We start from the raw sequence: 17,319 nt of genomic DNA, 5'->3' as shown, positions 1-17,319 counted from the left end.
TTTTCCATTGAGAAGGAGGGGTGGGAACCCAGAGAGGGACAAAGGATTCCCGCCTTATGCAAAAGATATATAAGTGGGTGGAACAAAACAAAAGAGGCTGCAATCATGAGAAATCCCCTAGCTACCACCTGAGCTGGAACAAGGACTGTACCAGGGGAAAGGATTGTGCCCAGACTAGGAAGGTGTCCAGTTTGTGATAGAAGCTTACTGAAACATCTCTGAGGGTGAGATTTTATCTGTATTCAGTTTTCTTACTGTATTAGGTTTAGAGTTGCGTATGTTATTTTATTTTGCTTGGTAATTCACTTTGTACTGTCTGCTATTGCTTGGAACCACTTAAATCCTACTTTCTATATTTAATAAAATAACTTTTTACTTATTAATTAACCCAGAGTATGTATTAATACCTGGGGGGAGGGGGGGGCAAACAGCTGTGCACATCTCTCTATCAGTGTTGTAGAGGGCCAACAATTTATCAGTTTACCCCTTATACAGGGTAAAACAGGTTTATTTGGGGTTTGGACCCCATTGGGAGTTGGGCGTCTGAGTGTTAAAGATAGGAACACTTCTTAAGTTGCTTTCAGTTAAGTCTGCAGCTTTGGGGCACATGGTTCAGACCCTGGGTCTGTGTTGGAGCAGACAAGTGTGTCTGGCTCAACAAGGCAGGGTGCTGGAGTCCCAAGCTGGCAGGGAAAGCAGGGGCAGAAGTAGTCTTGGCACATCAGTTGGCAGTTCCCAAAGGAGTTTCTGTGATCCAAACCGTCACAATAGTAATTATAGGCCTGTCAGACTGACATCCATCCAGGGCAAAATAATGCAATGACTGACCCACTATTTTTAGATTATCAATTTGAGGAATTGTCCCAGATTGAGGTGTCAATAAAGGAGGTTCTGGGGCAAACTGATAAATTAAACAATAAGAAGTCACTAGGACCAGATGGTATTCACCCAAGAGTTCTAATGAAAATCAAATATGAAACTGCAGAACTATTAATTGTGGTATGTAACCTATTTAACATTTAAATCAGCTTCTGTACCAGAACACTGGAGGATAGCTAATGTGACACCAATTTTTAAAAGGCTCCAGAGGCGATCTTGGCAATTACAGGCCAGTATGCCTAAATTCAGTACCAAGCAAATTGGTTGAACTATAGTACAGAACAGAATTCAGATATATAGATTAACACAATTTGTTGGGGGAAAGTCAACCTAGCTTTTGTAAAGGGAAATCATGACTCGCCAATCTAATATAATTCTTTGAGGAGGGTCAACAAACATGTGGACAAGGTAAAAAGCAACAGAGAGTCCAGGACTCTCTGTTGCTTTTTACAGATCCAGACTAACAGGGCTACCCCTCTGATGTGGACAAGGGTAATCCAGTGGATATAGTGTACTTGGAATTTCAGAAAGCCTTTGACAAGGTTTCTCATCAAAGGCTCTTACGCCAAGTAAGCAGTCATGGGATAAGAGGGAAAATGCTCTCATAGATCATAACTGATTAAAAGATAGGAAACAAAGGGTAGGAATAAATGGTCAGATTTCAGAATGTAGAGAAGTAAACAGCAGTGAGCGCCAAGGATCTGTACTGGGACCAGTGCTGTTCAACATATTCATAAATGATCTGGAAAAGGGGTAAACAGTGAAACGGCAAAGTCTGCAGAAGATACAAAATTACCCAAGATAGTTAAATCCAAAGCGGATTGTGAAGAGTTACAAAAGGATCTCACAAAACTGGGTGACTGGGCAACAAAATGGCAGATGAAATTTAATGTTGATAAATGCAAAGTAATGGAAAACTTGGAAAACATAATCCCAACTATACATACAGAATAATGGGTTCTAAATTAGCTATTAGAGGTCTGTTACACAAGTGGGTGGATGAGGTTCTGTGGCCTGCATTGTGCAGAAGGTCAGACTAGATGATCCTGATGGTCCCTCCTGACCTTAAAGTCCATGAGTCTATGAGAATCTTGGAATAATGGTGGATTATTCTCTGAAAACATCAGCTCAATGTGCAGTGGCAGTCAAAAAAGCTAACAATGTTAGGAACCATTAGGAAAGGGATAGATAAGACAGTAAATATCATAATGCCACTATATAAATCCATGGTACACCCACACCTTGAATACTGTGTGCAGTTCTGGTCATCCCATCTCAAAAAAGACATTATAAATGGAAAAGATACAGAGAAGGGCAACAAAAATGATTAAGGGTATGGAACAGCTTCCATATGAGGAGAGATTAAAAAGACTGGGACTGTTCATTTAGAAAAAGAGGCAATTGAGGAGGGACATGATAGAGGTCTATAAAATTACAAATGGTGTGGGGAAAGTGCATAAGGAAATGTTAGTTTCTCTTTCACGTAACACAAGAACCAGGGGTCACCCAATGAAATTAAATAGACAGCAGATTTAAAACAAACAAAAGGAAGTACTTCTTCACACAAAGCACAGTCAACCTGTGGCACTCATTGCCAGGGGATTTTGTGAAGGCCAAAACTATAACAGGGTTCAAAAAATAATTAGATAAGTTCCTGGAGGATAGGTCCATCAATGGCTACCAGGCAAGATAATCAGGGATGCAACTGGTTTCCCCTAAGCCTCTGACATTGTTATTTTCCCATCAACTAGGCAAAAGTTCATACTAATTAAATAAAAAGTTCTTTAAGCAGTTCTAATCAGAATCTTCTATGAAGTTTTTCAGTGGGAATTTCCATTAGACAGATGTTCTCCATGCCGACTATCACCGCCATCCAGGTCAAGTAATGCTGTGGTTTCACCTGCATCCTCTTTTAAACTGTTACACTGTAACACAGATTCATTAGTTGAGGAGGCTGACAAATCGCTTACTTTGGGACTCGACGACAGGCAATGGATCATTTGATAATTGCTCTGTAATGTTCATTCCCTCACATCGGGAATAAAGTTCTCCAACTTTATTGCACTGCAACCCCTTTCTGACAACAAAAATTACTACATGACCCCAGGAGGGGGAACGAAGCCTGAGCCCACCTGAGCCCTGCCGCCCCAGCTGAGGGGGCCAAAGCCCGAGCCCCACTACCCCGGGTTGGGGGACAAAAGCCCAAGGACTTCAGCTCCAGGCAGGGGGCCTGTAACCTGAGCCCCACTGCCAGGGCTGAAACCCTCAGGCTTCAGCTTTGGCCCCTGGCCAGTGGGGCTTGGGCTTCGGCCCTGGGCCCCAGCAAGTCTAACACCAACCCTGGCGACCCCATTAAAACGGGGTCATGACCCACAGTTTGAGAACCACTGCAAGCATCTAGCATTGACTACTGTGGGAAGGCAGGATACTGGCCTGGATGAACCACTTGTCTGAGCCAGTATGGCCATTCTTATGACTGATACAGGATTAACAAAGAATTAAAGGAAGATAATACAATTAATTGTACTAGGGTCCTGAAGGGATCAGTCCTTGGCCATATGTTATTTAATATTTTATCAATGACCTGAAGAGAAAACATATCATTACTGATACAGCTGCAGATGACACAAAGATTGGGGGAGCTGTAAATAACCAAGAGGACAGATCACTGACAGAGCAATCTGGATTACTTGGTAAGGTGGGCGCATCAATCAATGTGTGTTTCAATAAGGCCAAATGTAAGGTACAAACAACACAGGCTTAGGAACTAAAGTCTAGAAATGCAGGCTATCCTTACAGGATGGGGGGCTCTATCCTGGGAAAGAGCAAAGAGGAAAATGACTTGGGAGTCATGGTGGAAAATCAGCTAAACATAAGCTTCCAGTACAATTCTGTGCTTAAAAACGCTAATGCAATTCTTGGATGTATCAATAGAGGACTGACTTGGAGTAGGGAGGTTTTATTACCTCCATATTTGGCTATTAGAATCCTGCGTCCAGTTCTGGTTTCCACACTTCATGAAAGATGCTGATAAATTACAGAGGTTTCAGAGAAGAGCCACAAGAATGATTAAAGGATTGGAGAAGTTGGGTTACAGTGAGAGACTCAATGAGCTCAATCTATTTAGTTTAACAAAAAGAAGGTTAAAGCATGACTTTATCACAGTATATCATTACCTATTTGTAGTAAAGTGCTCTTCAATCTAGCAGACAAAGGTATAACAAAATTCAATGCCTGGAAGTTGAAACTAAGCACATTCCAACTAGAGATAAGGCACACATTTTTAACACTCAGTAATTAACAACTAGTGGTGGATTCTCCAGTGCTGGAAATTTTTAGAACAACATCTAATCTTGATTTAAAGGATATGTTCAACTTCAACCACAGCTCTTGGACATGAAGCAAGATTTAATTTGGGGAAGTCCTACTGCCTGTCTCATGCAGGAGATCAGACCAGATGATCACAATGGCCCCTTCTGATCTTAAAATGTAAGAATCTAAGGGGGAGTCTTAGGGCTTGCCTTTACCAGCTAACATGCTAAAACTACATCATGCCTCATATACACTAGAATTTTAACAAGTTAGCTAACATGTTAAATACACATCCTTATTCCTAGGCCTTGTCTAGGTTCTGGTCCAAAGTACAGAATTGACCCCCTGTTCTAACTAGGTCTCCTGGCATGGTTATACTTCTTGTGTAGAAAGATCCTTAATATGAAGCCCTTTCATTGTGTTACTAGAGCAAGTTGGGCGAGGAGCGAGCTTGGGAAGAAGGGAATTCTCTCTAAGCCAGGGCAATACTGTTGAGTGTAGCTCTCCCATTAAAAACTTGGAGCTGGAAGAGCGACCACTGCCCCTTCGCTTCCCCCACATGAGCCTTTTGAGCCATTGAATCTGTGGAAGTAGGAATACAGTAGTCCTCTTGTGCTCTGGCCCCAGTGTATTTAGGCTCATTGCCTCAGAACGTAGAGGTTGCAGAGACAATGTTGCATGGTTTCTCCAGCTGTGCATCATATTATTGGGACTTTCTGTGTAAATGTCAACCCAGAGTAGATAGATGCTGTTTGCAAATGCTGAAAAGCATAGAATCATAGAAGATTAGGGTTGGAAGAGACCTCAGGAGGTCATCTAGTCCAACCCCCTGCTCAAAGCAGGACCAACCCCAACTAAATCACCCAGCCAGGTCTTTGTCAAGCCGGGCCTTAAAAACCTCTAAAGATGGAGATTCCACCACCTCCCTAGGTAACCCATTCCAGTGCTTTACCACCCTCCTAGTGAAATAGTTTTTCCTAATATCCAACCTAGACCTCCCCCACTGCAACCTGAGAACAATGTTCCTTGTTCTATCAGCTGCCACCACTGAAAGCAGCCTAGCTCCATCCTCTTTGGAACCCCCCTTCAGGTAGTTGAAGGCTGCTATCAAATCCCCCCTCACTCTTCTCTTCTGCAGACTAAATAAGCCCAGTTCCCTCAGCATAATTCCCAGTTCCTTAAGTATAATTAAAATGCTTCAACCAAACAGGAGCAAGAAAGGTAGGACCTTGCTACTTTGTCTTATTCACTTAAAAATATGGGCTCTATTCTTTGCCATCCCATTCACTTAAAAAAAGACATGAACCAGACAGCCAGATCTTTTAAACTGGCAACCCTATTAAACCAAACTAAGCAGGAGCCAGGTCACAATTTTTTTTAATGTTGCCCCTCACCCTGCTCTCCACATGTTTTCAGAATACCACCAACCTGGCTCTCAATTTTGCCAAAACAAAGTCCTCATAAATCCTAAAACAATAGAAATGTTTTCATGATTTTTAAACAATAATTAGTCTACTGGAAACAAGTTATTGGGATACAAACATTGTGTAAGAGTGTTATTTCAATATAGCAGCACTTAGAAGCTAAAAGGAAAATTGGCCAGCCCACACCCCTCCAAAACTGACTTCCTGGATTTTTATTGTTCAACCTGAGAGAAGAGCCAAAAGTAGACTCGGTTTTTAAAATCTTTCAGTTTTAACCAATCTAATACTTGATAAAATTCTGATCAAGTGCATTCCATTTATAAGAATCGCTGAAATAAGAATCCACTGCATTTAGTGATCAAAACCAGTGGGACAAAATAATTCCTATAAGAACATAAAATTCTCCACTTGTAAGAATCAACTGCTTATAAGAATCAAATCATCCAGGACGGATGTGATTCGTATAAAAGGAGTGCACTGTATTTATCTCCAAAACTTACGCCTTTCAAATGAAACCTGATATGCTGAATTAGTTCACTGATGGGATGTTTTTGCTAACTTGACCAGTTCAAATAATTAATCATGGTTACCTATATTTTAAATTGTCCTGTTAAGACTTCAGAGTTAAGACACCATTGAGATAAAGTGGCAGATTTATCTCCGATGACTGGCGGATAACTAATGTAATGCTGAATTTTTAAAAAGTTTCTAGGTGATCCTGGCAATTACAGGCCAGTAAGCCTAAATTCAGTACCAAGCAAATAGGATGAAACTAGTAAAGAACAGAACTATCAGACACATATATGCACACAATATGTTGGGGAAGAGTCATCATGGCTTTTATAAAGGAAAATCTATTAGAATTATTTGAAGGTGTCTGCAAACATGTGGACCAGGATAATCCAGTAGATATAGGGCTGGTCTACACTAACCCCCCCACTTCGGACTAAGGTACGCAAATTCAGCTACGTTAATAACGTAGCTGAATTCGAAGTACCTTAGTCCGAAGTTACCGCGGTCCAGACGCGGCAGGAAGGCTCCCCCGTCGATGCTGCGTACTCCGCTCGCCGAGCTGGAGTACCAGCGTCGAAGGCGAGCACTTCCGGGATCGATCCGGGGCACTTCCGGGATCGATCCGGGATCGATTTATCGCGTCTTAACCAGACGCGATAAATCGAACTCAGAAAATCGATTGCTTACATCCGGACCCGGATGTAAGTGAAGACGTACCCATAGTGTACTTGGACCTTCAGAAAGCCTTTGACAAAGTTTTCTCACCAAAGGCTCTTAAGCCAAATAAGCAGTCATGGGATAAGAGGGAAGATCCTCTCATGGATCAGTAACTGATTAAAATATGGGGAATAAAAGGTAGGAATAAAAGGTCAGTTTTCACAGTGGAGAAAGGTAAATAGCAGTGAAGCCCAGGGACTGAATTGGGACAGGTGCTGTTCAACATATTCATAAATGATCTCGAAAAAGAGGTAAACAGTGAGATGGCAAAGTTTGTGGAGGATATAAAATTACCCAAGATAGTTAAATCCAAACCTGACTGTGAAGAGTTACAAAGGGAACTCTCAGAACTGGGTGACTAAGCTAGAAAATAGTAGATGAAATTCAGTGTTGATAAATGCAAAGTGATTCACATTGGAAAATATAATCCCAACTGTACATACAGAATAAAGGGATCTAAATTAGCTTTTACCATTCAAGAAAGAGATCTTGGAGTCATTGCGGATTGTTCTCTGAAATCATCCGCTCAGTGTGCAGCGGCATCAAAAAAGCAAACAGAATGTTAAGAACCATGAGAAAAGGGATAGATAATAAAACAGTAATTATCATAATGCCACTAAATAAATCTGTGGTACGCCCACGCCTTGAATTCTGTGTGCAGTTCTGATTGCCCCACCTCAAAAAAGATATATTAGAATTGGAAAAAGTACAGAGGAGGGCAACAAAAATGATGAGGAGCATGGAACAGCTTTCATGTGAGGAGAGATTAAACAGACTGGGCCAGTTCAGCTTAGAAAAGATCCAGCTGAAGGCAAGTCTACATTACAGCGCTGCATTGGCACAGCTGCGCTGTTGGAGCGCGTCGGGTGAAGACGCACTATTCCAATGGGAGAGTGATCTCCCATTGTCATAATTACTCCACCTCGGTGAGAAGAGTGAGCTGTGTCGGCTGGAGAGTGTCTTCTGTTGACATAGAGCCAATGTGAACTGGACAGCGCAAAAGTCGCGTCACTCATGGGGGGGTGGGGGTGGGGCTTTTTCACTCCCCTGAGCAACGTAAGTTAGATCGACTTAAGCAGTAGGGTAGATCTGCCCTAAGGGAGGTTATAGTAGAGGTCCCCGTATCATGTTAAAGCCACTGGTAAGGTCCCATCTGCACTACAAATGAAATGGTGTTACATTGTGTCAGGCAAACTTGGTTGCATTTGCAGTACTAGAACTCCCTTAATGTAAAATTTAGCATTGCAATTATGCAGATTTTGAGAGTGGTTGGTACAAGATAAGGGCCAGAACTTTATCATAATTTCTCCACTCATGAAGACTTCTAACTTTGCCCTTAGTTACAAGCAATGAAAAACATCCAAGTATGTGTCTGGTAAAGAAACATTTGCTGCATATGGTAACAACACCATCTCTCTCTCTCTCTCTCTCTCTCTCTATATATATATATGAGTGCATGTTGTTGCAATATCCATTATAGTTCCCTTTGGATAAAAAGCATGCTAAATATAAAAATCAGAATTATCTACAAATTTCTAAAGTAGCTGCTTTATTCTAACGAGCTCTGATGCACAAAAGTAGCCCCACTTCCAACATGTTGAAGCTAAAATGTATCTGAATGCTTTATGGAGCTACTCTCTCATTTTACGTGAACAGTAATTACAACACATACCAACAAATGCTATTAGGATTAGGAGATCAATTGGGGAAGTATGCCTCCTTTCTGAGTTCAAAGATCCTAGCCCCTTCCCCAAAATTACTGCTCTGACTAATCGGCAACTGGGTTTAAATCTGAAGTAAAAATTGCCATTTCTGAAACTCAAGCTGGTGGCAGCCATCTTGCTGAGAAGTGACTGACATGGAAGCCTTAGAGAAGATGGTTAAACCAATAGTAAGAGGATGAAAACTAGTTACAGCTCAAACCGAAACAAGCAAGTGGCTTAACATTTGCAACAGTAACATGTTTAGTCTAGTCTTTATACCAAGCAGACTGTTAAATAAAACCACCACTACCAATCTGCAGCTCAGGCGTTTTAAATTACAAGGGCTCTCTCTGCTTCAGGATATACAACTAACACACAGTGCAGGGATACAAACATATTTAGTAATATGTTTTAAAATAGCATTGGACAGTTATTAAAACAAGCAAATCTGGCTGTTATTGTATTAGGAAGTTCTCAGATACCAGGGTGATGAGAGCCATACAAGTACTTAGGCATACAGAAATGAAAATTACACAACGGTAAGTTCTGAAGCATAGGCTCCAGTTACCTGGTCTAATTTAACATGTGCGTGTGTATATAACTTGGTTTCCAAACATCATGGTAATTAGACAGTGGAGGTAAGAAATAAACCCAGTATTTCAGTAAGGAATACCACTCCCACCATTAAATTCTCATTGCCCCTTGTTCTGAAATAGGTGGGCAGAATACAGTCTCCTCAAAGGAAACTCTCAAGCATAGGATTTGCCTAACAAGAGCAGGTAACTGGTTCATCAGGTTCTGAAATCCTGCCTTCCTTCAGAGGGAGGAAAAGGCTCTCTGAGTCCCTCATTAGATACCTGGACAATATTGCCACATAGACCAATTTTGGAGGCAAGGGCAAAGGAAGAGTTAATAAGAATTCAGACAATCAGTATGAAATTAAAAATAAATAAATAATAATTATTATTATTCTTTATTCAAGCCTAATTTAATGGTGCAAATTAATCCCAGTTCTTCAGTTTCTCCTTGGAGTCTGTTTTTGAAGTTTTTTTGTTGAATAACTGAAGTGGGCTTTATTATACAGTTTGCTTTATTATACAGTTACAAGAGTGGTAAAAATCAGTCAAAGACATCCAGATACTTTTTATTTACATACAGGGTTAAAGCTTGATTTTATCTTGCTACATATAGAGCAGTAACATGTATCTGAGTGCCCAAGCATGGTAACTGCTACAGCAGTGGTTTTCAACTGGTGGTCCACGGACTCTCGGGGGTCTGCAGACTATGTCTAAGGGGTCCACGAAAGGTTGTTATAACCATAGAACAGTGTTTTTCAACCTGGGGTCCGCAGACTATGTCTAAGATTTCCAAAGGGGTCCACACCTCTATTTGAAATGTAGTGGCCCACAGAGGAAAACAAGTGTAAAACCACCATGCTATAGCATACAACAGACAAAGGTCCAAATCCCATCTGCCCCTTCTGTTGCTACTAGCTTTGTATCCATACATGAAAGTTAATCCAGAATAAGGTAGAGTGTGTGTGAATTTAAAGTGGATTAACTCTCTATATAGATACTTATTCCAGAATAAGCATGCCTTTTTCATGTTTAAACTAATTCAGAACAAGGTACACTTATTCTGGAATAAGTGCATCTAGACATGAAGTTAATCAGGAATAGTTAACCCACAGTAAACTGCAGTGTTGTTGTAGCCATATTGGTCCCTGGATATTAGACAGGCAAGATGGGTGAGGTAGTCTCTTTTATTGGATCAACTTTTGCTGATGAAAAAGACAACCTTTCAAGTTTACACAGAGCTATTCTTCAGGTCTGGGAAAGGTACTGAGAGTGTTATAGCTAAATACAAGGGTGGAACAGATAAAGAGTTAACACATGTTGCAAGAGACCATTCAAAGTGAAGTGGGCAGTTAACACCACTACAGTCATAGGACACAAGAATTAGTGGTTTACAGATAGTTATAATGAGCCACTGTAACTTCACATCCTATCTTATTCCGGATTAATTTTCACATGTGCAAACTCAAATACCATAACAGTGCACAAGACCATGTCCCGGGACACTTTAGTGCACTGTGGAATCATGGTGTATACAAAACCAAGAATGTTGTGAACATGACTGGAAACTATTATAGTAGAACCTCAGAGTTACGTACACCTTAGGAATGGAGATTGTTCATAACTCAGAAATGTTCCAGAGAGGTAGCCGTGTTAGTCTGTATCAGCAAAAAGAACGAGGAGTACTTGTGGCACCTTAGAGACTAACCAATTTCAATTTATTTGAGCATAAGCTTTCATGGGCTAAAGCCCATTTCATTAGATACTTGCAGTGGAAAATACAGTAGGAATATATATATATATATACACACACACACACACACACAGAGAACATGAAAAAATGGGTGTTGACATACCAACTCTAATGAGATTAATTGATTAAGGTGGGCTATTATCAGCAGGAGAAAAAAAACTTTTGTAGTGATAATCAGGATGGCCCATTTCAAACAGTTGACAAGAAGGTGTGAGTAACAGTAGGGGGGAAATTAGCATGGGGAAATAGTTTAGTTTGTGTAATTACCAGGGCCGGCGCAACCCATTAGGCGACCTAGGCGGTCGCCTAGGGCGCTAACATTTGTGGGGCGGCGACCGAATCTTCCGCTGCCTCTGTCGGGGGCGGCATTTCGGGGGCGGGACCTTCCGCCGCCTAGGGCGGCAAAAAAGCTGGCGGCGCTCCTGGTAATGACTCATCCACTCACAGTCTTTATTCAAGCCTAATTTAATGGTGCAAATTAATTCCAGTTCTTCAGTTTCTCCTTGGAGTCTGTTTTTGAAGTTTTTTTGTTGAATAACTGAAGTGGGCTTTAGCCCACGAAAGCTTACGCTCAAATAAATTTGTTAGTCTCTAAGGTGCCACAAGAACTCCTAGTTCTTTTTTCAGAAATGTTCGTAACTCAGAACAAAACATTACGGTTGTTCTTTCAAAAGTTTACAACTGCACATTGACTTAATACAGCTTTGAAACTTTACTATGACAGAAGAAAAATGCTCCTTTCCTTTTTTTTTAGTTCACGTTTAACACTGTACGGTATTTGCTTTTTTTTTTATTTTTTGTCTCTGCTGCTGCCTGATTGTGTACTTCCAGTTCCAAATGAGGTGTGTTGTTGTCTGGTCAGTTTGTAACTCTGGTGTTTCTAACTCTGAGGTTCTACCTTATTCCCAATTCTGTAGCTGGGCCAATAATGGGGCATACAGTATTTATCTAGGGTTGCAGTGGAGGAAAGCCCTTGGATGGGAGGAAACCTGAATGAATGTGGCAGAGTTTGGGCTCATAAGACAGGATTACTGCTCTGAAGACTTAACAACAAACTGGATTTGGATGTGAAATGAAGGCATGAAACATGGGGGGGAGGGGTACAACTACAAATAAAGAGAGCACTGGGAGGAAGAGGGGTGTCAACAGGGATTTGCAGGGCTGGGAGGTCGCATAGGCACAAGAGAAGCCGCAGGATTGCAAGGCTGGGAGCAATATGGGGTTTGCAGGTGAAATCCTGGGAACATCGGGGTTTTGAAATGAAAAATGAGAGTGGGGGAAGATGTTCACAAAAGATCCCAAGCAGGGCTACAGAGGGATTTGCAAGGCTGGAAGCAGGCCTACTGTGACGGTTCTAGAGATAGGGGATGTGGTGGGAGGTTGCAGGACTAGGAACATCCATGAGGTTTGCAAAGAATACTGGAGAGGGCTAAAAAGCTCAGTGGAGTTTGCAAGGGGCTGCTGGAGATCATGGAGCAGGCAGAAGGGCAGAGTGGAGTTTGTAGCCCCCCTAATCAGGAGGCTGTGGGTGGGCAGTTGCAGGGGATCCTGAGGGGAGAGGAAGGACTGTGAGGGGGATTCAGGGGCTGCGGGAGAGAGAGATGGGAGAGCCTCAGGAGGAGGAGGAAGGCTGCAGGGGGGAGTTTTTGCAGGGGATAAGGGAGGAGGGCTGTAGGGGTATGTTTGCAGGAGATCTGGGCAGACAACAAGGAGGGCTGTGGGAGGGTAGCAGGGGAGATGGAGTTGCAGGAAATCTCAGAGGGGGAAGGATGCAGGAGATCCCAGGGAGGAGTGACAAGCACGAGGGTGTGTGGCAGGTGATTGGGGGGGGGGGGGGAGTTTACAGGAGATCTGTGATGGGCAACTGGTGGGGGAAGTTGTATAGAATCTGGAGGGGGGGGCAGTTACAGGGGATCTTGGACAGGGCAGTGCAGGGAATCCAAGAGGTTGACAGGGGGAGGCTGCAGGGGATTTGGGGGGGGAGGGTGCATGCCAGGAGGTTTGCAGGAGATCAGGAGTAGCAGGAATTTTGCAGAGGGGGATTTACGGGCGATCTAGGAGGGACTAAGCAGTAGGAAGGAGGATGTTGCAGGGAACCCAGTGGGGAGGGGGTCCAGAGGGTTGGAGGGGAGGATTTTCAGGGGATTTGGGATCCCAGGGAGGTTGCAGAACAGGGCAGCACAGACGGTCCAGGGGCTGTTGCAAAGGATCTGGAGAGACATCGGGGGCGGGAGTTGCAGAGAACCCCAGAGGAAGGTCTGCAGGACAGGGAAATGGATGGGAAAGGGATTTGAGGGGGATCCCAGAGGATGGTATCCAGGAGGAGGTGGGGGTGGGGGGCTGGAGGACAGGGCAGTGCAGAGGATCCAAGGGGTAGGGAGTAGCAGGAGAGGATTCTGGGGGTGCAATGAGGGATGTTGCAGGAGATTCGGGAGGGGGGCAGTCTGCAGGACTGGGTGCAGAGGATCGGGGGGGAGAAGGAGCGAGGGGCTTACAAGGGATTTGGGGTGGGGGATGGAGAACCAGGTGATACAGGGGATGGGGGAGGGATGGAGGAGGGGGGAGCAGCAGGGGATCCGAGGGGGGAAGGAGATTTACAGGACAAGGCAGTGCAGGGGATCAGGGGGGAGCAGAGGAGCAGGAGGGGATCCGAGGGGGGGAAGGAGATTTACAGGACAAGGCAGTGCAGGGGATTGGAGGGGAGCAGGAGGGGATCCGAGCAGGGGATCGGGGGGGGGAGCAGAGGAGCAGGGGAGATCGGGGGGGGGGGAAGGAGGGGATCCGAGCGGGGGAAGGAGATTTACAGGACAAGGCAGTGCAGGGGATCGGGGGGCAGCAAAGGAGCAGGAGGGGATGGGGGGGAGGAGATTTACAGGACAAGGCAGTGCAGGGGATCGGGGGGGGGGGGAGCAGAGGAGCAGGAGGGGATCCGAGGGGGGAAGGAGATTTACAGGACAAGGCAGTGCAGGGGACCGGGGGGGAGGTGGGGGGAGCAGAGGAGCAGGAGGGGATCCGAGGGGGGGGGGGGAAGGAGATTTACAGGACAAGGCAGTGCAGGGGATCGGGGGGCAGCAGAGGAGCAGGAGGGGATCGGGGGGGGGCAGCAGAGGAGCAGGAGGGGATGGGGGGGGAAGGAGATTTACAGGACAAGGCAGTGCAGGGGATCGGGGGGGGAGCAGAGGAGCAAGAGGGGATCCGAGGGGGGAGAAGGAGATTTACAGGACAATGCAGTGCAGGGGATCGGGGGGGGGGGGGAGCAGGAGGGGATCCGAGGGGGGAAGGAGATTTACAGGACAAGGCAGTGCAGGGGATCGGGGGGGGGGAGGAGCAGAGGAGCAGGAGGGGATCCGAGGGGGGGGGGGAGATTTACAGGACAAGGCAGTGCAGGGGATGGGGGGGGGAGCAGAGGAGCAGGAGGGGATCCGAGGGGGGAAGGAGATTTACAGGACAAGGCAGTGCAGGGGATCGGGGGGGGGGGAGCAGAGGAGCAGGAGGGGATCCGAGGGGGGGGGAAGGAGATTTACAGGACAAGGCAGTGCAGGGGATCGGGGGGCGGGGAGCAGAGGAGCAGGAGGGGATCGGGGGGGGGGAGGAGATTTACAGGACAAGGCAGTGCAGGGGATCGGGGGGGGGGGGAGCAGGAGGGAATCCGAGGGGGGAAGGAGATTTACAGGACAAGGCAGTGCAGGGGATGGGGGGGGAGCAGAGGAGCAGGAGGGGATCCGAGGGGGGGGGGGGGAGATTTACAGGACAAGGCAGTGCAGGGGATGGGGGGGGGGAGCAGAGGAGCAGGAGGGGATGGGGGGGGGGAGGAGATTTACAGGACAAGGCAGTGCAGGGGATCGGGGGGGGGGGGGAGCAGGAGGGAATCCGAGGGGGGAAGGAGATTTACAGGACAAGGCAGTGCAGGGGATGGGGGGGGGAGCAGAGGAGCAGGAGGGGATCCGAGGGGGGGGGGGAGATTTACAGGACAAGGCAGTGCAGGGGATCGGGGGGGGGGGAGCAGAGGAGCAGGAGGGGATGGGGGGGGAGGAGATTTACAGGACAAGGCAGTGCAGGGGATCGGGGGGGGGGGGGGAGCAGGAGGGAATCCGAGGGGGGAAGGAGATTTACAGGACAAGGCAGTGCAGGGGATCGGGGGGGGGGGGAGCAGGAGGGGATCGGGGGGGGGGAAGGAGATTTACAGGACAAGGCAGTGCAGGGGATCGGGGGGGGGGAGCAGATTTACAGGACAAGGCAGTGCAGGGGATCGGGGGGGAGCAGGAGGGAATCCGAGGGGGGAAGGAGATTTACAGGACAAGGCAGTGCAGGGGATGGGGGGGGGGGGGAGCAGGAGGGGATGGGGGGGGAAGGAGATTTACAGGACAAGGCAGTGCAGCGGATCGGGGGGGAGCAGGAGGGGATCGGGGGGGGGGGGAGATTTACAGGACAAGGCAGTGCAGGGGATCGGGGGGGGAGCAGGAGGGAATCCGAGGGGGGAAGGAGATTTACAGGACAAGGCAGTGCAGGGGATCGGGGGGGGGGAGCAGGAGGGGATGGGGGGGAAGGAGATTTACAGGACAAGGCAGTGCAGCGGATCGGGGGGGGGAGCAGGAGGGGATCCGGGGGGGGGGAGATTTACAGGACAAGGCAGTGCAGCGGATCGGGGGGGAGCAGAGGAGCAGGGGGGGATCGGGGGGGGGAGGAGATTTACAGGACAAGGCAGTGCAGGGGATCGGGGGGGGGGAGCAGGAGGGGATCGGGGGGGGGGAAGGAGATTTACAGGACAAGGCAGTGCAGGGGATCGGGGGGGGAGCAGATTTACAGGACAAGGCAGTGCAGGGGATCGGGGGGGGGAGCAGGAGGGAATCCGAGGGGGGAAGGAGATTTACAGGACAAGGCAGTGCAGGGGATCGGGGGGGGGAGCAGGAGGGGATGGGGGGGGAAGGAGATTTACAGGACAAGGCAGTGCAGCGGATCGGGGGGGGGAGCAGGAGGGGATCCGGGGGGGGGAGATTTACAGGACAAGGCAGTGCAGGGGATCGGGGGGGAGGAGAGGAGCAGGAGGGGTTGCAGAACACAGCGGTGTAGCGAATCCAACCGGGGAGAAGCAGCAGAGACGCTTCCAGGGGGAGCAGCGGGGGTGTTGCAGGAAGGCGCAGTGCATGGGTCAAGAACCCAAGACGATGTGGCCAGGGAACCCTACCTTTCCCAGGTCCCCTTCTGCACTTTGGGGGTGCGCCCCATTTCCCAACCCCCACCTCAGGGGGTCCATAGGCGGGCATTGCAACTTCGGGTCCCGATTGGCCCGCTACCCCGCCATCGGGCTGAAGCACCACCCTAATGCGCTTCAGGAGCACTCCCCGAGACACCGCGCGCCCGTTGGCCCCCCGCGCCGTCAGTCAGGGCGGAAGGCACCGCCCCTTCCCCAATACGGCTGTCTCATTGGTGGAGAAGGCTGTGGCTCACAGCTACCGCTCCCTCCCTCTTCTGCGCAGCTGGCACTGGTGCATCGTGCTGCCAGTCAAACTACCTTAACTCCGCCACCGCCCCTTCATTGGCCAGCTAGCCTGTACATCAGATGTCGCGGGCCCGCCCCTAACCCCTTTCATTCCATACAATGAGCCCCTATTCCCCCCGGGGTCCTCCCGCCCGAACAAGCCGATGCCCTAACTCAGCAAGCCTCCCGCCCACCGGGTACCTGGGTACGAAGCGGGTCCGGCACGGCACCGACTCCCCCTTCTCGCAGGCCCTCAGAGCAGACGCCGCTTCTGCGCAACGCCCGCCGCCCGCCAAAACAGCCCCCCCAGCGCGCAGGCGCCTGGGTCCCCACACGGCGCATGCGCGGCCAATGCTCTCCCTCCCCCGTTCGTGTACATATGGGAATTCACTTGGGTTTATCCCGGCGCATGCGCAGATGAGCACTTGCTGGCTCGTGCGTCTTTATTCTTTTTCCCGTGACGCTGCCAGGCAGGAGCCCAGGTCCGGACTGTTTCACAGGGTTAATGCTCGCGGGCTAGTGCTAGTGACACAAATCAGGTCATTTAATTATTTCCCCCACAGTAATCGACACTCCCGCCTCACCGAATAATTGACAATATAGCCCGCCAGTCAAACTCAACGTTTGGCAGCAGCAGCCAAACATTGGGAAGTTTAGTTCGTGATCGTCCATCAGCGAACCAATCAGAGATGAGATACAGTCTCTCGCGAGTGGAGCGAGAAAGACAATGGCGGGGGGAGGCATGGACGCCCAATGAGATACGTTACTAGGCGGGGCTTAGGCCATCTTAGCCAGTAGACTGCTGCAGTAGGGTAGTTCAAGGATCTCCTCTACCAATGAGATGTGTTTGCCAGTCGTGGCTATCCAATCGGATGTGTGGGGGCGTGACCCGACCCCTCTGTCCAATGGGAGCACGCGGAGGGCGGAGCACTAGGAGGGGGCGGTGGAGTGAGGCAGCGACGCA

General features: G+C 47.8%; 1 protein-coding gene across 2 annotated transcripts in view; it reads right to left on the bottom strand.

The window, feature by feature from the left end:
* Positions 1-16,697, bottom strand: part of CBX5 (chromobox 5) — a 56,207-nt gene extending 39,510 nt beyond the window's left edge. The window contains exon 1 of one of the 2 annotated variants that reach the window (XM_065419260.1): positions 16,557-16,697. In XM_065419260.1, coding sequence (XP_065275332.1) covers positions 16,557-16,697 — 141 coding nt within the window. Of the gene's footprint in view, positions 1-16,061; positions 16,184-16,556 lie in introns of those variants that run through there. The other variant, XM_065419261.1, reaches the window with a different exon arrangement.
* Positions 16,698-17,319: the final 622 nt, after the last annotated feature.

This window comes from Emys orbicularis, chromosome 19 (assembly GCF_028017835.1).
Source record: "Emys orbicularis isolate rEmyOrb1 chromosome 19, rEmyOrb1.hap1, whole genome shotgun sequence".
Lineage (NCBI taxonomy): Eukaryota > Metazoa > Chordata > Testudines > Emydidae > Emys > Emys orbicularis.
This window is presented reverse-complemented; position numbering and strand designations above follow the sequence as displayed.